General features: G+C 46.3%; 1 protein-coding gene across 1 annotated transcript; it reads right to left on the bottom strand.

Moving 5' to 3' along the window:
* Positions 1-254: 254 nt before the first annotated feature.
* On the bottom strand, positions 255-23,708 carry TCAF2 (TRPM8 channel associated factor 2). The gene is made up of 9 exons (XM_058800127.1): positions 23,555-23,708; positions 23,307-23,458; positions 13,923-14,556; positions 9,884-10,854; positions 7,906-8,000; positions 6,756-6,969; positions 5,162-5,401; positions 2,938-3,275; positions 255-1,386 (listed from the first exon to the last, which is right to left on the bottom strand). The coding sequence occupies exons 3-9, from the start codon at positions 14,537-14,539 to the stop codon at positions 1,141-1,143; spliced, it is 2,721 nt and encodes a 906-aa protein (XP_058656110.1). The 5' UTR covers positions 14,540-14,556; positions 23,307-23,458; positions 23,555-23,708; the 3' UTR covers positions 255-1,140.
* Positions 23,709-23,782: the final 74 nt, after the last annotated feature.

Genomic DNA, 23,782 nt, shown 5'->3' with positions numbered 1-23,782 from the left:
TGACCTAATGTGCCTTCCTTTGGCATTACGATATATATGAGGCCACACCACAGAATAGAGACTTCCATGGTGGTTTTTTTCAACTTTGAACAACTTTACCACCAAGGCCACTTCTGTTTAGGTCATTTCTATTTAGACCTTTTTTTTGCTGTGCATGGAGACATGAAAATAGGATCACATACAGAATGTGCATGTGTACGGTGATATTTTTTATTTTTTACTGATACATAAGGAATAGGCTGGGACTAGCGAGCTTTTAGGCTAAGCATTAACATGCTTGCCAAAACCCATAATAGCTGAGCAATTATGAAAGAGCTGGGAGTAACATGAACTTTGTTGCACCTTGAAAAGGCTGGTCCTCTGTCTTGATGAACTGTTGTCTTCCTTCTCCCTGCTCCCTCAGGCTGTCAGGTCAGTGCCTGGATTTTAACCTTGGATAACTCCACAAGCTAAACCTTTACTGACTACAATCAAGTCACCTCCCTGCTTCCACTCTCTCCTCTTCATTGGCATGTATCTTGCTGTCAGGCTATGGTTGAAGGACAGCTAAAACTTATAATTGACTTGTTCACATAAAGATGAATGCTGGGTCACACAGTCATAGAATGTAGGAAGGAATCTACAGCATTTCAGTAAATTATGCATTATATAGCCTGTATATATGCATTATAAGGCCACTTTCACAACAGGTGCTGTGAACTTCTGTATAACAAGAGGAATTTAACATTAGGGATTTTTGTGAAATCTCATGTTACTGAGATTATATTAAGAATACAATGTTGTGGAGGCTAATATTTGCTTTAAAGATATCTATTCCCATGGTCCAGGGACTACTCCACCCAGAAAACTTCCACGTCATCTGAGAAAGTGAAGGAACTAAATCAACTCAGAATTACATTCTTCTTGAGGTGAAGCACCTGGAACAAAGCTCACTGATTATTTAACCCTTCAGAAGATGTCTTAGGTGGTTGCTGATCTGCTGATCCTTGTTGAATTTCGGTTGGGGCTGGCCTCCACTGGCAGCAAGAAGCTGAAGAATCCAGCATAAATCCAAGCACATAGTGAGCTATCATGTAGATACACATGGAGATAAAGATAGGCCATAGCTAGTACAAGAACCAAGATTTAGGTAGTTTTCCTTTATGGTCTATAGGATCTCATTGGATCCTGTTCCCAGCTGGGTAGAGAGGACAGTTCCACAGACAGTTCTTTCTTGATAGGCCATCCCCAGGCTGTAAAGAATGGAGCCAAATTCTTATTCACCTGCTGAGAAAACTTCTGTGCCCACAGGTTCATCTTAGAAGTGTTGTCTTTTGGGATCTTGGAGATTTTCTGGTAGTCAGAGAAGAGGTGGGTGAAGGGGTCCCAACCAAACCCTTCCTGCAGCTGATGAAAAACAATACAGTGCACAAACAGTTAAGTTATCATTTCACTGGCATTATTCCTGTGTTACACACAGTAGAAAACTCCACGGGGTTTCTGCAGTGTCTTTTAAAATTAATGCAAATTTAGATGAAAGTATCTAGGCTTTTCAGGCTTCAGAGCATAACTAACAGCACTAAAGTACAGAAAAATACCTCCCCATTACACTGATCTCCCAAAACAAACAGAGATCAAAGATACACGGGGAGTAGCCAGAAGTGTCAGTAATTTATTATATAAGCTGCTGCTTTGTGAAAACATTATCAGAGGGGACACTGACAGAATAGCTGGAAAGAAGGGGCACAGGAGAACAAGGAGTAATGAGAAAAGGGGAGGGAGAGATTATGAACAGAGCATGCTTTGCCTAAGAATATGAACAAAAGGAGTTCATACAGAAAAACTGCTGCTGCAGAATTAGAACTGTTCTTCCATGCACATTTATTCCAGCAGTCATGTTAGTAATCAGGCAGGAGATGAGACATCCCAGCCTACAAGTGTGGGTGAGGCAGCAAGGCAGTGGCCAAACTGGTAAGGTATTGTGGGAAAATTTTTCCCCTTAAAACTGTTCCCCACTGTATAAATATTTTGTTATTGTTTGCACCAAAAATCCTCAGAGGATGACTCTTCAGCTTGACCATGCAGATGCCTATTTGGGATGTGAAGAAGTCAGGATCAATACCCCTCCAGTAAATGCACTTCTCCTCATATGAAGTGTGAGAGCTCTCAGACAAGGGAGCTGAGGAACACTCATCTCACAACAGTAAGTAGCTTAAGCATCATAATGGACATCTGCTTTGCAGTTCCCAGTTAAAATCAGCTGAGTGCTCTCTCCATTAGGCTAATAGTTTCTAGGAGGATTAAGGGAAAGGGGGAATCTCTCTTGCATGCTTCCCAAGAGAATGCACTTTAATCTAGGATAGGGTTCATGTTTTAGAGTCTCGACCACAGTGAGGGATCCAGTTCTGTGTGCAGGAGGATAGGCTGAGCCCATCCTCTTGCCACTTGCTGGACTACATTGACTCCACTCAGTGCACTGGATGATATGAACACCCTCCTCTCTGTAAGTTTTTTAAAAGGTCATGTAACTCACCAGGAGACTATTCAAAGCCTGGCTCTTCTAGACACTTTACAGTGCCAAGGTTTTTTGACAACTAGCCCACCATCCTACAGGAAATCTGCTGTGGATTAAAGAGCTGGGCCCAAGTTTGATCCTCCTTTTCCCATGTTGTATAACAAGCAGCAGTTCCTGTTTCTCTTCCAGGGCGAAAGGTTAGTACATTGCACTGAGCTATCTCCCTGAGTGGCTAAGCCCAAATCTGACAAAGGTTTCCAGCAGACCTCAGCTTTAGGCACTCTGCCTCTTTACCTCTCAGGTGCGTTCTGGGCCCAAGATAAACCCTCTGACAGTAATCAAACACATCAAGGCTCCACAGCTACAGTCAGCAGGCTGCAGACATTCCTCTAACAGAGGCCTCAGTGACTGCACTAAGAACACACACACATTTTCCCTGTTACCTGCAGGTATGTCTCCAGAGCAGTCCACACGTTCCAGTCCTTTAGCTGAGCACCTTTCTTCAGATAGTCTTTTATCCTTTCCTTGCGGCACTGTGGCCTGAGTGCCTGATGGGCCTCATGCCTGGGAATGCCCAGCACCTCCTCATGAACATAGACAGACCAGAGGTTGCATGTGGCCTCTGTGGTGTGAGGGGGGAACTCCCATGCCTGCTGCTGTTGATTGTGTCCCAGCTCATGGATGGGACCCCAAAGACCAGTAGTTTGCATGTGCTCCACGTCTAACATCTCCTTCACTGAATCCAGGTGGCCCATGATGGGGTAGCCAGCATGCATCCAGCCTGCAGGACAGACAGGGAGCAACACGTCATTATGTGCTCACCTCAGTGCTTCTCAGATGTAAATGATTATTGTATTTTTTTTCATTTCTCTAGAGCCTTTCCTCCATCTCACAAATAACACTTTTTTATTACCATGAATGACTAACTTTTCCCAGTGTGACATAAGGAAATACATGATGTTTCACCCTTACAGATAGTGACCCTTAAACAGTCTAACAAGCAAAGGCAGGACTGAACCATCAGTTAAGTGCAGTTCTGCCTGCTTTTCCTTTTTATATATAAATGTACACTCATGGTTGGACTCATGAGGTTGAGGGTGAGGAGAAAAGCCTGACTATTGCCCAGAACAACCCTGAACTCCCACAGGCTGAGCACAGTCGACACCAATGCAACCATGCAATGATGTGACTGAGCACCATGGCACTCCTTGAGTGCTTCTATGTAGAGAGTGGACACTGCAGACCTGCACTCCAGTGGTCACTGGTGAGGATGAGACACATGGAAAACACATGTGAGTCTGTCATGCTTAAGGACTACACAGCCTGTCATACTTAAGGCTGTTCTTAGCCCTGCAGGATAGCTATTCCATAAACAACCTCCCAGCAGGTTCCTAGGCAAGAAACATGCACTGCAAGGGATTTTACTTCTGCCTCTTTGGTGTCTTCTTCCCTAATTGGCCCTCCTGGAAGATTCCCAAAACTTCATGCAAGAGCAATGCCCCCACATTCAAATACCTGTTGTAGCAGGGTGTAAGCAGCCCTTTACACAGAGGGAGCCTGGTGAATGAACAGGAATGGCAATCCCCCTCCTGCAGGAACTAGGGATCATAGAATGTGAATGGTCTGGAACTAGTTTCTGCAGGAACTAGTGAAGATCTTGAGCTTTCTCTTTTTTAATAAGAGGGATATATGCAATTAGCCATCACCAGCACCCAAAAAGTTCAGATCCAGAAATGTGAGTGAAACCATTTAGTCCACCCAAGCCAAAAGAAATTTTATGTCTGTAGACTATGATATTTTTAACTGGCATTTGCTCAGCACAGCAAAACCTAACACTCCCAAGATGTGCCACAAATTCTTTCCATTGTAGCTTAGCAAAAGTTTAGGGCATCAGGGTTCATGCCCAGCTGTGGTCTCATTGTGGGATGATGAATTTAACCAGGATGAATTTAAGTTTTTTTTTAAAAAAACAACGGAGCAAAATTTTTATTGCAAAGTTCCATGTTTACTATATAATTTGATTCTTGATTGAAGGCACACAGTTCATAACTGGAAAAGCTGTAGTGGGGTAACATCAGCTGCAAAAATACACACTCCTGGGCTTTGACAGCAACACTGGATCTGCTTCCAGATGTGTGCCATCATCTCAGGCACACATCTTTTCAGGCTAAGCTTTGCCCACAATAACCTTTGTGGAGCCCACGTCCAGCAAGTAGGCACGCAGAGGTTTAAAATTGTCACTGAACACATGAGAACACTCCTGTGGCTGAGCCAGAGAGAAAATAGAAATCAGGTCACTGCTTCCCAGCTGTACTGGCTCTGCAGTGCATTCAGGAGGGAGAATGGATAGCTGCATGTGAGCTAAAGCCACTGCAGCCAGCAGCTCTGCATCGTAACACACCCCAACAGGAGAACTGCTGAGAAGACACCACCAGTTTTGAGAGCAGGGAGGCATCTGCAAAGGTCAGTATGTTTTTCAAGCCCTGCCTTACCACATTTGTGAGCTGCTGATGGAGCAGCTCACAATTATGCAAGGGTCACAGTCATTTAACACCTCACATATGTTCCCAGTCTGGTTTTAGCAAAATAACCTTGAAGGAACAGACACTGCTGCTAGAGGCCACTTGCCTCTTAGCCCTGGAGAAGGCCATATGGCATTGTACCCACCACATGAGATCTGGACATCTGTTACAATCCTCTCTGGCCTTGGGAACTTTGCTGGCACGGCTGCCAACGTGCTTATGGCCACCATGATCTTGTCCCACAGGGTCAGCAGCGGCCGTGGGCTCTCCATGTGGCGGATGCTGTCAGAAGGCACCGTCAGGATGAGATTCTCAACAGCCAGCTCTGCCCAGGGAGCAGGGTAGTGCCGGATACAGGCCTCCCACTGCCTTTCACAGGTCTCCCCTACAGAAACAACACACAAAATCAGTTGAGCACAAGTCTGACTTTTGAGCATGCTCACAGAGGTCAAGCTCAGAGAAAGAGAGCAGGTCGTGAAAATTTCTTGGAAAACAGTATGTGGTAGTTGCATGACTGTGGGTGGTGGCTGTTACATAGCCAGTCCTCAATCTGTTCTCAGGAAGCCTCCTCAGGCTCTTTAATAGGTAGGGAACAGAAAAGGACTGGCATATAACAGAGTAGCATAGCAAGAACAGATCCCTGTTTTGTATCAGAAAACAAGAGGCATCAGGCTTCTCCAGTGTCTCATTTCTTTTTGTCCAGCAGAGTTGCTGTTTCACATAACAATGCTGGCTCTGTTCAGTTTGATGAAGAGAAGAGAAGAGAAGAGAAGAGAAGAGAAGAGAAGAGAAGAGAAGAGAAGAGAAGAGAAGAGAAGAGATGTGAAATTCACCAGAGATATCTTGCAGGATCTAGAGATGGCCATATGAGGGCACAGTAAAGCAAGCAGAGCACAAAGCATGCTTTGCCGTGCTGCCTCTCCCCAGCACAACGGTTTCCATCAGAAATAACAACTCCAGCTCCAAGAAATGTGGGTGTGGACAAACCCTGTCCATTTTGTGAAAGCTCTTTCACCTACTCCCAGCCACTTAGCAGGCTCAGAGTGACTAACCCAGAAGCAGAGATTCATAAATTGTAGAATAGTTTGGATGGAAGGGACCTTAAAGGTCATCTGTTTCAACCCTCTTGTTTGACCAGGGGGGACATCTTCAACTAGATCAGGTTGCTCAGAGCCTTGCCCAATTTGACATTGAATGTTTCAAGGAAAGCATCTATCATCACTTCTTCGAACAAGTAGTTTCAGTATTCCACCATCCTCATAGTAAAAAATTTCTTCCTTATACATAATCTGAATCGAGCTTCTTTTAGTTAAAAACCATTGCACCATGGCCTACTGCAACAGGTCCTGCTAAAGGGTCTGTCCCCATCTCTCTTGGACTTGCCCTTGGTGAAGCTGTGCTGGCTGTTCCAAATCAGTTCCCTGTCCTCCATGTGCCTTAGCATAGCATCTAGGAGGGTTTGTTCCCTGAACTTTCCAGGCACAGAGCTGAGGCTGACAGGTTGGTGATTCCTATCAGGGAAGGTGGAAGGGACCTCCCTTCCACCATTCTCAAAAATTAGTAGAAAAATGGGAATCCCAGAGGACAACACAGTAAGGAAAATAAATCTGGGTTTTCCTAAATCCAAGCATTTCTAAGACCTTCCTAAACACAGGACCACTTCTCCTTTCAGTCACTGGGACAACGACATCTGTGAGCAGCCCTCAGGCAAAAAGGTAAACCAAGGTAAACAAGCCTACCCAGCTTGAAGAAAGGAGCTCTGACTGCCCCTTCCACCGTGATGGGCACGCTCCCCAATGCACTCTTTGCTGGTACTATGATGTAAATGAGGCCACCCCAGAGGCAGGAAACGGATTGTTTCTGGCAGGAAACATCACAGGTGCGGATTACCACTGGGGCCCGTTTCAGCTCCTTGGCTCCAGAGAGGTCATCCGTGTGACACCCAACCTGCACCTGGCAAGAAGAAGAGTAGGAACAGCTGGTCAGAGGTGTGCCAGTGTGAGCTGGCAGACTGACCTCAGCACCCACGGAGCACTGTCCCTGCAGAGCACGCACACAGAAGCAGCTTTCTGACTCCAGCCTAGTCCCTAGCTCAGTCTTACAGCTCTTCTCCCAGTATTCCTGGCCCAACTGCATCCTTCACCAGCAGGTCAGAGTGCTGTAGTGACTTCTTCCACTGCACTGCACTTGCATTAATGATTCCTCCACCCTTCCCCAGCGTCAGAGGCACTTCCTATAACATCATTTGGAGAGATGTGGTCATGACTGGCTTCTTTTACTGCGCCTCCTCCTTAAAGCTCTCATAATAAAATAGACAGCACGTGGCTGCAGGATCAGACAGAAGCACCTGAGTTAACTTTGCATTTCAGCTGCTTCAGGGAGGTCACTGCAAAAAATATCCAAGAAGGTAAGCATTTGCTTCTGTTGTATTTTGCAGAGAACAGGATCCCAAGTAAGAGTGCCTGTCTCATCTGGATACATCTACATGAGCAGCAGTGACAGCACTGTCAAAGGAATTTATGAGAGATCTGGAGAGATGGAATAAAGTTTGGTTCATAGAAGGGCCCAAGTACTTATCCTGGACCTGGAAATAATCTTGATCAGGTTTTTTTGCACCATAACAGAACAAAAACCAACAGCCCTCAAGCAGCAGCCACACTCAATTATCCCGCCAGCACACAGAGAGGGAGGAAAGCAAAAGAAAAGAGAAAGGACACAAGGTGAAGAAATTATGACAAAGCATTTTAAGTGCCACAGGGTGGCAGCAGTAGGAAAGGGCGGGAAAGGTTAGAAAATGCCATTAAGGAGAAAACCCCTCCCCTTGCTACTTTTGAGTTCTAACCCGACAATTACACAGGTGAAAACCAACGCCAAGCAGAGAGAGTTCACCTTCAGGCCCGCACCGACCACCAGGCAAGGGCACGTTATCACTGCTGTGTGCCCTTCGGGGAGGTAGAGTCCTGTGCTCCTCCAGGCTGTCTTTCCTAAAAGATAACAGAACACAGTCCTGAACAGTCAAGCACTTCTTTGTCTGGACCATTACAGATCCTGGAGATTTCAAGTTGCAACAGGAGAATAATCTTCCATCCTTTCCTTTTCCCTTGCTCTACTCTCACAGAACCATCTCGCATTTACCCATCTCGTCAGAAATACATTTTCAAAGAAATGAACAAAATCATCACACCATTAGCAAGCAAGCCCATCCGGATTTACACTTCTGGAAATGCCAAGTTTAAATGTGCTCAGTAGTATCTTATAAAAATGAGAAGGAAAAAAAACAAAAGAGAAAGTAAGCCAAAACCCCAACACTTCCTACACCCAGACCCTCTTATCCTCAAGACCTCATAAGAGGTGCCAGCTATGGTGGGATTACACAATTGAAGTTGTAATGATCATAAAACATTTCCCAAATAACAGACTGACAGTGGCATCGCATTTTTCCTTAGTGACTGGTCCAGCACAAACTGGAGCCACAGGAATTGTCATTTCTAGCTGACTGAAGTGATGAGAAAGCCTCAAGAGATCATTCTGTGCTAGGTGTACCTCTAAGAAGGGTACCACTACAATTCAGCATGTTTCTAGACAGCCTTCCCATGGAAATGCAAGTCTCCTCAGCATAAATCTCTTTAAACACTTGCAATTTACAGAATTTACAGTGCAAAACTGATCCATCTCTACTCTACTGATCAGGCAGATTCCACTCCCTAGTTCTGACATAAAGTTTACTTAGGTATATTTCAATCCAAACACCAGAAGTCCTAAAAAGAGCTGAACTGTCATTAAGCACCCAACTTACAACCTTTCCCATCAACCATGAAAGCAGAACCAGTTTTGTCAAGCAAAACCTAATCCAATGAAAAATGCAAATTAGACTATATCACAGTATGTTACCAGTTTATCTCGGTTTTGCTGAATTTGTACCAAAGGCAGTTTTGAAATGGTGCTCAGGGTTTCCTAGCTTTTCTTTCTTTTTCATTTATGTGAAATGACACAAATTCTGAGTATTTTCAGCTTCTGTCCTGACTCATTATTAAAACCAGTGAGAAGTTATTTTTCAACTTTTCTCTCTGCACAGCCACTGCACTCAGACATTGCCGTTCCAGAACAGCCTCTTTTATCTCATTGTAATGATTTGGAAACAACTCCTCTAAATCATATTCTAATTTAAAAAACTCTGTCTAGGGGACAAAAGTTACTAGTGGAATTTAACCCAGAGTTTCAACATATCAGTTGTAAGCAGGAATCTCAGCAATCTGGTACAGATACAAGGCCTAAGCTTAGACAAGTCATTTATGGTGTATTTACTCAATACTTTGGCTTCAATGTGGTGTCAGCCCAAGAAGTTCGTACCATATTTCCAGCCTGTTTCACACCCAAAACCAGATCTTTTCTCCATTGTGCTGATACACCAAGCTGTGGGACTGTGCTATAACTCAGGCTGAAATTACCTAGATAACAAACTTTTTGTTTCTAACTCCCACCTCTGTGTAGGATGGCTATATCAGCACAACTATGGGAACAGCAACCTGCAGTGTGGAGTCCAGGGCTTCTCAGAGCTTTCTTGCCAAAACCATTGTGCCATGCAAGTGCCCTGCAGTACCACTTGTTGGGAGTTCTCCTGTCAGTGCCTGTGCACCAACAGGGAGGAAGCAGGACTGCCATGGGTTGCTTCAGGTGCTAAAATCAGGGCTGGTCACAAAAGGAGCCTGTCTGCCACTGCACTGAGCTCAGTCTCCTCTGAAGGCCAAGGTGAAATTGCACATCTGTGCCCATGTTCAGGCATACACAGACACAGGCACACTGAGGGCAGCCACCCCAGTGATCCCAGCAACAGGATGCCTTGAGAGGAAGAGACATAACTCCTCACCTGGGTTTGTGCCATCAATTTCCACAGTGACAGGGCAGGCACAGACCCCAGCAGCAGATTTCTGCACCAGAGTAGCGCTGTCTGTCATGGTGAGGGACAGCTCAGTCGCCATGCACAGAAGCACTGCCTCTTTGGAGTTGCTCTTGACGGGGCAGTGCCTGCCGACCTGCGGGATCCCAGTCCTCTTGAGCACTTTGGTCAGGATGCGGTGCAGCGAGGCGTACGCCGGGCAGTCGCGGGCTGGGATGTGCAGGAAGGCAGCACAGTCCTTTGCCAGGGGGCGCAGCCAGCCCTTCAGGGGCTCCGTGAGCTCCTGATGTCCCTGCAGCTGCGTGCTGAAGAGCAGGAGCGCCCTGCGGAAGTGGTAGTGCTCCCCCGGCCCCAGGGCTGGGTACTTGGCTGCCTGGCCGCACTGCCCCAGGATGCTCAGCCCAAAGCGGTTCAGGATCCTGTTGCCAGGATATTTTGCCACAGCAGCTTTGCCAGAGTTCTGGGAAGCCCAGTACCAGGCCTGGCCCCCCATCAGCAGGCCACCTCCCTCTGCCACAAAAGCGTGGATTCTCTCGGCTTCTTTGTCACCGTAAGAAGTGCAGCAGTACACACTGATGTCACCTGCCAGCTGTGACACCTGCGACTTCACCTCTGCCTGAGACAGCAGGCTACACAGCTTCTCCAGGCTGGGATTCACCCCCACCAGCCCCTTCCTGCCGGCATCCAGCCAGGAGACAGCATTGAGCAGGAATCTGGCCAGCTTTGGGGAGAACAGTTGGCCCTCATGGGTGGCCACCACCACGCGGCCGCGGCCATAGCGTGCGGCAGCCAAGAGGCAGCGCTGGGAGCTGTCCAGGCACAGCGGGAAGGACAGGGCTCCGTGCACCAGCAAGGTGGAGGGGATGCCCCCCGTCACCAAATCCAGCTCTGGCACACCGCGCAGGAGAAACTCAGCGTCACGGCTCAGGTTGGCCTGGTGCCTGCAGAACCAAGAGAGGTCCAGGTTAGCCCCCAGCCCAGAACCCTTGGCACAAATGACTGGAGCCATAGCTGAAAATTAAGGAGTTCTCTTCTTGATTTCACAGTGGCCTAGGTTGACTATATGATGCTTTTATCCCCAGTAGTCTTGATCTGTTCATGCTGAATAATAAGTTCTGCACCTTTAGGACGTGTTGCAGAGAGTGAAGGGGGCAGAGAAGAAGCAGCAGTTTGTTTTCACACTCTGCACTCACTCCTCCACATTCCTGCTCCTGGGCTGTGTTGTCTGTGGATGGACAGACAGCGGGACAGAGCTCTCCTTTGTTTTAGTTAGTTTTAGCTAGCTGAGGCAAACAAGTTCCCTGGACTGTGGGGTTTTTTTCCCTTTCTCTGGGCCTGTTCAAAGCTGCTCTGGCCTGAACACCAGCAGGGCACCGGCAGCTCACACCTGGGGCCCACCGGGCCGGGCCTGGGCTGCGGCATTTCCAGCGCCTGAGGGACTGATCAGAGACTGAGTGAGCTGAGCTGCAACCCGGGGAGGGGACTTTCTCAGTTTGTCATCTCTTTTGGAGCAGCAAGGGGTTTTATTGTTTAACATTGTTTAGGCTTTATTGTTTAATGAACAGGTTTTTTTCCACTTTTCTCCAAGGCCGTATTTCCTCCCAAACCGGTTGGAGAGAGGGACCAATTGAATCTGCTGTCCTAGAGGAGCCCCTCTGGGGGTTCTCTCCCATATTTGTCCTGAACCAGGACACAGAGAATATTTTGAGTTGGAAAGATCATTGAGTCCAACTCTTAAGTGAGTGGTCCATATAGGGATCAAACCCCCCTCCTTGACACTATTAGTAGCACCATGTTCTAACCAACTGAGCTATTCTCAGTGGCCATCCTTGCCTCTCCTTTCTCCTTCATCCCAGGACAACAATCTGTCAGTTCTTCCGTTAAAAAAAAAAAATCCATCAATGCCTCATTTTTCGCCTTTTAAAGCCTCAGTTGTTACAGCCAAGCAAATCTGTAGGAATCTCAGCCATCATTTAAAAATTGGAATAAATAGGTCAAAAGGAAGCTTCTAGACTTCTGTCTTTGAAGAGGCACTTGAAAATCTAAATACATTTAGATTAAAAAATCAGACCCCTCATAGTTTTTTAAACTGCACATTTAAACTGCACATAATGTGGGAATCAGCATATCTCCTCTAAGAGAAACTTCCTCTATTTGCCCCACCCTAGGCTTAATTGAACTAGGCGAGCCCAAAAAATTTCTGTACTTTTCCCAAGCTCTGCCACTGCTGAGAACTGAAGAAAGGGGTGCTGGGACAGATGGGCTACACAGACAGGCAGACACACAGCTAGACAAATCATGAATGACTGGAAATTGAATTAGAGCCTTAACACATACACCTCACATTACACCTCCCATTGTCAGTGTCCACAATAAAAAGAGATTAGGCTGTGCAAGGCTCTCTTATCTCTGCTATTTTCATATAACTCCTATGTGTCACTGTGAGAAAGACACGCTGAATTACTCTCATTTGCTTTGTGTACACTTTCCCCTGGTTCTGCCAAACAGTTTTCCCCCAACACCTGTGAAGGATCTGTTGCTACATGGCCATTGCTGCCAACTCAGTGAGAATAAATGATGCTGCCCTTCCTCATGCCCATAGGACAGGAATTAAATCTGCAGCTCTTCTTTGGTTATTACTTTACTGAGACCCTTTGTCACACAGAGCATGTGTCCAGACATATGGCACAGCTCTTGTCTCAGACTGAAGCCTGATTCTCTGCACACAAATCTGGCAAGACCCAGATGTACAGAGCTGTTGCGTTACACAGAAATTGGAGATCAAAATTTCTCTGTGGCTCTAGATTCAAACAAAACCCCCACAAAAACAACCTCAACAAGGTGTAATTCACCCTTAGTTACCATTTGAAGTCTTGTTAATTGTGATGTAATTTTTCTCCTGAAATCTCCACCCCTTTCCCTCTTCCATGCCTTGTGCATGAAGCAGTGGGAATGTGCTTTTGCAGTGCAGGTGGTAACATGAAGCAAGCAGCAAATTTTAATTAAGAAACCTGATTTGTTAGCTGCGCCCTAAGCATTTCACGGAATTAAACAGCAGAGCTCTCTACTACCTTTACCAGAAAACAACAGAAAGTATCAGATCCCATTAATTGTTTGAAAATATTAGACATTTAGCATTCTACATCCACAAGGAAAAGGCTGTGAAGGAAAGACTTGCAGGGAGTTTTACTGTAATTGCTGTGGCTGTCACTACAGTGAAATGAAGCTGCCACACAGAGGAAGTGCAGCAGCACAAATGCTCCCTGGAGAACCTGCTGTGCCTTATGTAACTTAGCAGAAAGCGGCACGAGAAAGAGCCTGGCACAGCCACTGGCAAGGGGAGGAAGAGAGCAGGGCAACATCCAGGTCTCCAATGCCTGGTCAGTTGTGCAATATGAGCCCTGAGTTTTACACCTGATAATCCAGAACCCAAAGAGCCAAACTGAGATTTCTTGCCCACAGCCTGTTTCAGAAGCTGAGAAGGGAGGCGGCACCCAGCCTCAGCTCTGGCCAGCTCCAGGGGCTTACCTGCAGAAGCAAATTCCTGCAAGGAACAGGCTAAACAGGTTTGGCAGATGTCAGCCAGAGCCTGGCCCAGAGAGCTGTCCTGCTGCTTCATCTCCACCATGGTTTACAGCTGTGGGAAAGTTGCCCTGAATGTAGGGATGTGTGGGGAGAGGGAGAGGAGTTCCTTCTCCTGTCCCTGTTTTGCTGCATTTTACTCAGGTACACTTGATCAAGCAGGCTGTTCTAAAAGATGCCTCCTCTCATTTCCTTCTCTGAGCATGGATTCTCTGGGCCTGGTCCTGCTGCCCTGGAAGCAGTTGAAGACAGCATTCTTTCCAATTGCAAAGAATGGTCCTCTTTAAATCGGAAGGCAACAATTCCATGCTGGTTATTAAAGAACCAGCATTTACCATCACCCTCACCTCTCACCTCCCAAATCTTCTACAAACTCACCCACATAACCTAACTGCTGCTTTAAAGAGAGGGCAACTCAGATACTCACGGGACAACTAATGGGATCTTGGGAATCTTCTTGGCCACTTTGAAGACGCCTTTTTCCACGGTGTTTCCTGTGAAGTACACGCCAGCCACGCTGGTCACCTGGTTCCCAGGGAATTCGAACAGCACCTTCTCCTTGCCGTGTTGACTTGCCCAGTACCAGGCTTGGCCTCCAACAAGCAGCCCTCCACCCCCTTTGACAAAGTCCATGATGCCTCTGGCCTGGGAGCTGTCATAGGCATCCATACAGAACACCCCCATGGACGGGCCGGGCTTTGCCTCCACCTGCACTCGGGTGCCAGCCTCGAGCAGCACCTGGGACAGGGAATCCAGCTGAGGATGAACCCCAACCACGGCCTCCGGGCAAGGCTTGAGCCACCCCATGGCATTCCTGAGAAACTGGGAGAACTTGGGGCTCTTCAGGATTCCTTCATGGGAAACAACCACCATCCGGCCCTTGCCATACTGTGAGACCGCAATCAGGACCTGCTTCTTGGCGCTCAGGAGCACAGGGAAGGCGTCCTCTCCAACAAGGAGCAGCTCACAGGGAACAAAACCTCCAGTGAAGTCCCACGGCCCGACACCATCCACTAACTGCTCGTAGGTGGCACAGGGTTTCATCTCCAGGACACTCCTGTCTGGTGGAGAGAAGAACAACCTCCATTACAGTGAAGTTCAGAAATAAGGAACAGCTGTAACAACCCCTGGAGCAATTTTTTTGTCAGCTAGTAGGAACTTCAAACAAAGAGGAGTCAGATTTGTGAATGCAACTTTTTTGGGGATTTAGTTTGTTTGTCATTTTGTTTGGTTTTTTTGCTTGTTTTAGCTTTGTTATCACACTATTTACATATTTAAATAGAAGTGACAAGTATACCATGATTAGGGAGACAAAATGACTGTTTCAACAAATTCTGCTATGCACCAGGGAGGAAAACAGGGAAATAAAGGTATTCACTGTCCCATTAACAATTTATTTGAAGAGAGAGAGTGCCAGAAGCTCCAGGAAGTCTACTAGGAACTTGTATGGTAGAGGTGGTTTACACAGGAACAGCCAGAAAATGAAAAAGCTGTATCAACACAATGCACAATATAATTCAAACATACCATTCACATTTTAGCTCCTAACTGGATACGTACAGAGCTACATGCTGCTGCTGCAACATGTTGTACTTTTCTACCTCCATTTTAGCACTATAAACCTGTGCTTAGTATTAGGAGGTGCTGTGAGGGAGAGGAAAGTCAGCAAAAATGCTGGAGATGACCAGCTTCACTGCAATAACTGTCAGTTTAAAGCACATAGTACCCATGAGAACATGTCTGGGCACAGGAGATTAATGGCCTAGTTCCCTGATCCAAACTGTTTTAAATCTCAATAAAATAACTTCTCTTTCCCATAGCTTTGTTTCATCTGTTTTCCCACCTGTGAAGTAAGGAGAGTGTACTGACCTCAATTGCCAAGCCCTTTGAGGTCTGTGAGTGACACTGCTCTGTTAAGGCTCCCCCGGTTTCAAAGTTTGGCTCAGCTTTGTCCTGAAGTTGTCTTCTGCTGATCTGGGGCAGCTGTGGCTATGCAAACAGGAAGGCTTTGAGGTATGAGACTCTGACCCAGTCCCTCCCAGCTTGTGTCATTCAGGATTCAGAAGAGTGACTGAGCACAACACCTACAGCAAGGGAAGGAGCTGCTCTGAAGGGGCGTGGACCTTTCCCTGGCAGCATCCCTTGCCAACACCAGGCTTCACACACACTTCACATTTGGCTACCCTGAAAGCAAACCCTTGTCATCCAAACACAGGAAAATGGCAAGTCCTGGAGAAGCTGCATCCTTGATCTGGATTTGTCAGAAGCCCCAGGGTGCTTAGAAACAGCAACCTGATCTAGAATGACAGTATCACTTATCCTCTGTGGTCATGCCTGGAAGTGCTGTTTTTCACCAAAACTATCATAGGACTCCTCTATTGTCTTGCATATGATTCATGAGTCAAAGCTGATTCATGAGTCAATTTAACATGGGATTAACATGGGGATAAAAACCACAATGCCCAGTAACAAAGTGCTTGATTGCTGCCTTAGTCTGAATCTCAGCTTTTTGTTGCTGGGTTTGAGGAAGCCCTACATGTAAAGGCAAATACAAGGTCTAAGTGCTTTAGGGTATTTTACTACAAAGCATGCAGCAAAGCAGTAACGCAGCCTTGCAAAATACTGAGGGGTGTTTTGGTGATTTCTGTGGATTTGATACTAAAGTACCTATACTGACACACTGACCATGGTGCAAGGGAGAGGAAAAGTGGTTGGATAGTTTCAGCAACTCATATGAAGCTATAGAATCACAACTACTGAATGGTTTGGGTTGGAAAAGGACTTAAAAGAACATCTAGTTTCAAACCTTTTGCCATGGGCAGGAACACTTTTCACTAGACCAGATGCTCAAAGCCCCATTCAATCTGGCATTGAACTCTTCCAGGCATGGGGCATCCACAGCTTCTCTGGGCAACCTATGCCAGTGTCCTACCATCCTCGGTAGAGAATTTCTTCCTAATGTCTAATCTAAACCTGCCCTTTTTCAAGGCCTTCCCCCTTGTCCTGTCACTGCATGCCCTTGTAAAAAGTCCCTCTCTAGCTCTCTTGTAGCCTATTTTAGGTGCTGGAAGGGGCTCTAAGATGCTCCTGGAGCCTTCTCCAGTCTGAACAACTCCAACTCTCTCAGCCTGTCCCCATAGGAGAGGTGCTCCAGCCCTCTGATCATCTCAGTGGCCTCCTCTGGACTTGTTCCAAGAGGTCTGTGTTTTCCTTCTACTAGGAACCCCAGAGCTGGATGCATCACCCCAGGTAGGATCTCACAAGAGCAGAGGGGCAGAATTCCCTCCCTTGCCCTGCTGTTCATGCTGCTCTGGATGCAGCCCAGGGCACGGTTGGTTTTCTAGGCTGTGAATGTACATTGCCAGGTCATGGACTCCTGGTCAAACCAACACCCTCAAGTCCTCCTTGGCAGGGCTGCTCTCAATTAATTCTCCATCTAGGCTGTACTTGTGCTTGGGATTGTCCCTCAGTTATTCTACATGGGGACAAACCACAGGACTAGGTTTGATATAAGATCAGCAAACTTCTTAGTCCCCACCTTTCTTATCACAGGATCTGAAAGCTAACATCCTACGCTCTCAACCTAGGAACACTCCTGGTCCCTGGCATTTATCCAGAACAAGGAGTGGCTGTTTTGGAAAGGATGTTAATTCTCTTGACTGAAAGCAATTGAGACCATATAACAGAATTCCCAATTCCTATGTAATCACAATTTTTCCATTTAAATTGTGTGAAGCATTTCAGAGTGGAGGGAAGAAGTGCACATATTAGACCCCGAGCAGACACAACTACAGATGATATCCTCTATCTAGAGAGAGAAGGGAGAAAACTCAGCAGGAACAGAGAACATACATGTCTAACAAGAATTGAAGGAAGCTGCAGAAGACTGAGCTGGCTCACATCAATTAGGAGGAAACAACCATGAGACCTGGGCCCATATCGAAGGAAGATCTTGGCTCCTAGCTGTGTCCCCTCCTAATGTGGAAGCAAAAATTCTCCATGACAGTGTCTCAAGACAGATTCTGAATTCCTTGTCTTCCCTCCTGCACCTTCCACCTCTCACCTCCAGAGAGATCCTCCTCCCTGCAGAGCTGAGAATACTGTGAGAGTAGGTATTGAAGCAAACATTTATAAACCCTGCCAGAGGACTAAATCTATCCCAGTCTTTTTTCTGTCTCTGGAAAAGGGACAAAAATGTGATGGGAAGTTAATGGGATTTCATTAAATGCAAACTTAGGATTCCATCATCTGCTGTCCAAAAGCCACCACACACAGGCAAAAGAGATATGATTCAAAGGAAGGAATACCCCTTGGTCCACTCAGGAAGAGTATCTGTGAGACAGAGGACCTGGGCAAGTTCTGAGGGTGAATATGGGAATATATTTTGTGTGTTAAGTGGTCAGTCACTTTTGCACAAGTCTTCAAGGTCCCCACAAAACACGGGAGGACTTCCATGAGTAAAAATTATGGGATTGTGCACTATCTGTGAAGTATAGGACAAAAGAGGCAAGACAGGCACTGAGATGTCTCTCCTGTTAACACCACAGGTAAGCCTAAGCGAGTGGGACACTCCATTTCTAGGGATTTGGCTGTTCTTCCTCATTAGGGTGAGCCCATGCGTTTTCCAGTCTTTCCTCTCTTTCAGATTTGCAATCTAGCTGTCTGCACAGTAACTAAGAATCAGCAATACTGCAAAGTCTGTAAGCAGTAAGGAATTGGTGGACTCTTGCTTCTTCTCATCTTTATCAACAAATTGATCAAGGAGAGGAATTATGATGTTCAGCATTTGCTGAAGACACAAAAATACTTATTTTCATTATCTGTTCATCAGCAACAAGGTTTTAAACTGAAAGAGGGTAGATTTGGATTTCCCAGATTTGGCTATAAGGAAGAAATTTTTTATGGTAACAGTAATGAGACACTGTCACAGTCCAAACATCCAGTCTGACCTTCCTCTGACACAGCCAGAGAAAAGGGATGGGGAAGTGGGAGGAAGCCAAGCAAGAAAACTTGCATGGGAAACACAAAATTAGGAAAAAATACATTAAGAAAACCTTTCTAGAGTTACATAATAAAAGTAGAAAAAACAAAGTTAAATACGTCTAAAGGAAGGAGAGATGAAGAAAAAGTAGATTAGGTTGCAAATTAAGGAGAACTCTAAAATTAGATCAAGATAGCAATCACCAAAGGAAGCTACTGCAGGTATTTATTTTTAACAATGACAGGCCTAAGAATTATTAGGAAACATACTGAAAATTGATGAAGTCTAAAAAAATCTATTTTTTTAGTAAAAATGCTGCAGAATCAATTAGGCAATTACCATGTGTTATTTGTATTATTTTCATGTGGCACTTCAGAGCAATAGATTATAAAACATTACAATTTCCAAGCCTAGTAAAATGTTGCAGTGGTTTGAGGAAAAAAACAACATGAATTGCCCATCCTTTCTGGTGGTGTTACTATGCACACCAGTGTTAGGGTACACTCACTGGCTAATGAGATGCAAAGAAATAGAAAATCTGAATGTCTAAACATACATTTGTCCAGTAATCTTAAGTACTTTCAAGGCAAGGAAAGAACAAAAGGAAACCAACTGATTAAACATGATCAGTGTATTTGGAAAGGTATATAACAATTATAATTCATTCTACTAAATTTCTGTGAGTTGGAAGTTAGCTAATGAGCTATAATTGGTGAAGACAGGAATACACGGAATCAGAAGAAATGCCTATAGAAACAAGTGCTGTTTAGTCTTTTTGAAAATATTTACCTGGGATCTAAAAAGGACAGCATATATCACATACATGAAATCACCAAATAATAGAAATCAAGGTACAGAAGCACAGAAGAAATAACCTTACTAGGGAACAATTTTTTAAAAATGAGACCTTGCCTAGCTGTAAGTCCTACAGTCTGTAATTTTAGAAAAGCATTGACATCTGTTTGTGAACAGGGAGCCGAGCAGTGCAGAAATCCCTGGGAAATGCAGACACAGAGCCCTTTCCAGCCTGGCGCTGGAAGGGTTGAGTCTCATTTGCATGCCTGCTGTGTAACAGCTCAGATCCCTCCCCTGTAAATGTAGCTCGGTTGTAAAGCAGGGGATGAGTGAACACCACCCCTTTCAGTTGAGAAGGAGCAGAAAAGAGAGAGGTCTGATGGTCTTTGTGTGCGGGCCGTGTCAATCCACTGCAGTCTGCAGTGACGCGGTCATGAATATGGAAAAACAACAACTTTAGCCCTCCCAAACCAAAAGGATGCCACGGAACTTGATGTGCTATATCCGGTTGGAGAGCAAGGGAAAGCAGGGATACTGGGACAGGTCAGTGCAGCTGAGACTGAGGAACAGGCAGGGCATAACTCAGGTGATGGGCAGCTTAATAATCTATCACTGACATGTCACACAGAATTCAAGTGTAGGGTCAGACTGATGAAGATTTGTGCTCTATTGTGGACTTCAATGGCAGCACTGCTTATTGCAACAAAAAAATGTGCAATTCCATAAACTGAGCATTGCTTCCTCCTTATCACCACTATTTTTTATAATGAAGCAAGCAGAAATAATTAAAGCTGACCCTGATCTATTAAGTCACATTCTTTTCCAGCTCAGTATAAGTGTGACACACCAACTGATGAGCATCTGGGGTTTCCTTGGATTTCGACAGCAACCAAACAATCCCTCTGAAGAAATGTATGCCAATAAAAAAAAAAAAAAAAAAAAGAACAAGTTTACTTAATCCTTTGTAACAATCAATGAATGTTTTAAAGCCTTCCTTCAAATAACATGGGTGCACAAATTATTGCTTTTGCCCATGGTGTATGAGCTATCTTATCCATACTAGCTTCCCCAGGAAGGTCTTCACCACACTCAAGCCATGCTGGGCTGGATTTTGTGTTCCCTGGCAGGTGGCATCAGGGTGTCCCTGCTGATGTCTGGCTGTCTGTCCACCTGCCAGCTGGTGGCCAGTGCCAGTCAACACAGAGTGTGTGGCTTCTGCCTTTATTCCTTTCTTACACCCTGTGCTCAGCCCCTTCAAGCCGATCAAGCATGAACCCAGCGCTCTTGATGAGTGTGGTTTCAGTTCCTGTTCCAATCACAAAGTAATAGGGTCATTCCTTTTTTGGTTACTGTGTTTGCCGTTATCTCGAAATGTCATCTTGGAGCTTGAACAGACACGCATTCCTCACTTCTTTTCCCGGTTCCAGGAGTCTGCCATGCCAGCATCATCAACAGAGCTGGGCAAGTGAACTTGCAGGCCACAGCATGTCATGGTGGGGCTTTGATTAACCCACACAGCGCAGTGACTCCAGCCATGGCACGCCTGGGAAGCCAACCCCGTGACAGGTCCTCCCTTCCCGATGGGCTTTAGGCCACCTTGAGTCCCACCCTTGCCTGTGCAGGACCTGTTGATAAAGCTATGTCTGAGCTGCGGTGCCCTATGGCATCTTCTATGTTTTAAGTCCAAGCCTTGTTACCTTCAGCAAGTCTTTACATAAACCTATTCCTAAATCTAGCATGTTGCTGACCAGCTTTAGGTTGGCTTTAGGTTGTTCCAGACTCTTGCTGGAATTTGTTGTTTTTTCAGGACACTTTACTGCTTGGAATGTTCTCGGATGCCTTAGGCAATCATCTCACTTGTCTTCCGCTCTGCCTGAAAGCTATAGCCAAAATTTTCATTTTCCCTTCACCTAAGCGTACCCATCAAGTTCTGAAATCTTTCCTTTGTGTCTTCTGAGAGCAGGCCTGACATGAGGTGCCTTTACAATGCTGTGGTACTATAAGAAAGCAATTAGAAGAAGCTTGACAAGAGACTGTTCTGACGTGCCTTCCCTCCATGCACACCCTACTGGAAGCATTATGGCATTGACATCATCCCGCTGTTCTTTTGCTGCTGTCTCTGTCCCCTTTTCCATAAAGCCCTCCACACACAGCCTGTCAGGGAGGCCCTCAAACAGTATCTAAACAGTATTTGGAAAGTTACTAAGGAACATAACTTGCAGTACTTGGTTTAAATTACTTATGTAAGGGCTTGCACTGCTATGTTGAAAACTAGGGGATGGCTGGAAATATGAGCTGTATAACATCTGTAAATGATCTCCACTAAAAGACCTCCTTTCCTTTCTACTACTTATCACTTTATCAAACTTGGTTCTAGCATGTTTGGCAGTTGTAGATAATTTGGCACCAATTACACATACTGCATTTTCCAAATGCTGGATTATGAAGTAGAAAACATGCAGCTGAAAAAGTACCAGTACCAAACAGAAACTTCATTGCCAGGCGTAAGACAGAATGACCTGCAAAGATTTATTTTAAACCAACACATAGCTGGTTTATTATTAGAAGTAGATGAAAAAAAGATGTCAGATGGATTGAGAGCGTAGGAGAACTTGTGTGCTAATGCTGACTGGAGATTGTAAATTTAGCACCCTACAGACTCATTAGAGGAAGAATTATCTCCTGTGTTTTTGCTGTGCCTCCTGCAACAAGACCTGCTAGACCTGCTGGACTAGAACCAACTTAGATGCTTCTCTCCGTGTTCCTCGGTGTATCAAGGTCCAGAGTCTACGCACAGAACCAGCTTTGTACCTCCTACAGATCTAATCTGCAATCAAATAACTCATCCATGTTAAATTGCAAATTGTGAGCAGCTAGAAATTTCTAGACCAAGTGCACGCAGAAACCACAATCCTCTCCTCCTCTGCCTTCTCCCTTCTTACTCAGATTGAAAGTCAACTAAAGTGTATGTTTGTGAGGGGTTGAAAAGCATGTTCTTTCTCAGGGGAAACCTGTCGATTTTGCAGTTTACACCCAGCTGCCAGAGTAACTACAGGTTCTTTTAGTCTGTTTTGCTATTCCTTTTCTTTGGAACCAGCAGAGCCCACCTCAGGGTGCTGGAGTTGCCGTGTACCAGGCACAGACGCAGCTTTACGTTGGCACAGAGCAGCCCCGCTCAGGTCAGACGCAGCCTGTACCCTCCTCACAGAGCAAGCTCCCACTCCAGGGATTTGCACTGGAAGCGCCTGGGGACGGCACTGCGGCTTGGAAAGGCAACTCGGGTACACTGCGCGCCCGCCTCCGAGCCTCCTTTCCCCTTCAGTCACCGCTTTAACAAAAGCTCAAGGAAGCTCAATCATCACAGCGAGCATGCACAGGCTCAAGGAGGCTCAAGCATCACGCTGCACAGCGAGCACCAAGCGCGGCGGGCGCAGCAGAGGCGGCGGCTCCGCACGGCTCCCGCTGCCCGGGAGCGGCGCCGGCGCTGCCGGGAGCGGCGGGCGGAGCTGCACTGAGCTGAGCTGAGCCGAGCCGCGCCGGCCCCCCGCCCAGCACCCACCGGGAAAGCCGAGGGAGCGGGCGGGAAGGACAGTTCAAGAACAGCCGGGAAAGGTGCCGCCGCCCTGTGCGAGGAGTGGGCAATGCTGCAGCTGCGCGGCCGGGGGGCGGGTGTTCAAGGCTTGCAGTGCAAGGCTGAGCCCATTTAACACTTTTGCTTTCCTTATTTATGGCGAAGGTGATGGATACGATTCTAATCCGATTTTGAAAACTGGATTTTGCAAATAATTTGGCCGAATGTACCATACCATCCGGGAGGGATGTACAGATGCTGAGTAACCCAGAATTAGACTGGTCTGCTAATTCCTGCATATTCGTACTAATGTTCTTCATATTAAGAGGGGGCACCTATTTCTATTTATGCATCCCTAAATACTCCAACAGCAGGCTGACGCGCAAATCGGTGCTATTTTATCTGGATAGATACAGACAGGCAAGCCATAGAGCTTACACTCTGTGTCCTAAGCATGTCCTTACCTTTCCTGGTCCGGGGTAACAAATGGCTTTCAAACACACGGCTCCTAATGGGACCCCAATCAAGGGATGCCCGAGCTCCCCGGGATGCACGCTCGCTGTCGGCTCGGTGCTTCTGTGCCCAAAGATACTACCTTTCCGGGGACCACCTAGTACTGCGTGGTGGGCAAAAAGAATATAAGCCATGCATCTGCACAGGGTTGCCAAAACTGAGGGGTCAGACGGGTTACTTTATTGTAAGTGCAGCTTACAGTAAAGCTTCCCCAGGGCAGGACGCAGCAGCTCCTCCTCGCTGCCGGGCGGGCTTCCCTGCATCACCAGCGAGAGGCGGGCGCACCTGCCCTGCAAGCCCGGCGCTGTAAAAGCGCGCCCTCCCTCCTCTCATCTATAAGCTGCTCTTCTTCTTCTTCGTCGTCGTCGTCGTCGTCCTCCTCCTCCTCCTCCTCCTCCTCTTCTCTCCTTCGCCCCCGCCACCCCGG

The sequence above is a fragment of the Ammospiza caudacuta genome, chromosome 2, assembly GCF_027887145.1.
Source record: "Ammospiza caudacuta isolate bAmmCau1 chromosome 2, bAmmCau1.pri, whole genome shotgun sequence".
NCBI lineage: Eukaryota > Metazoa > Chordata > Aves > Passeriformes > Passerellidae > Ammospiza > Ammospiza caudacuta.
This window is presented reverse-complemented; position numbering and strand designations above follow the sequence as displayed.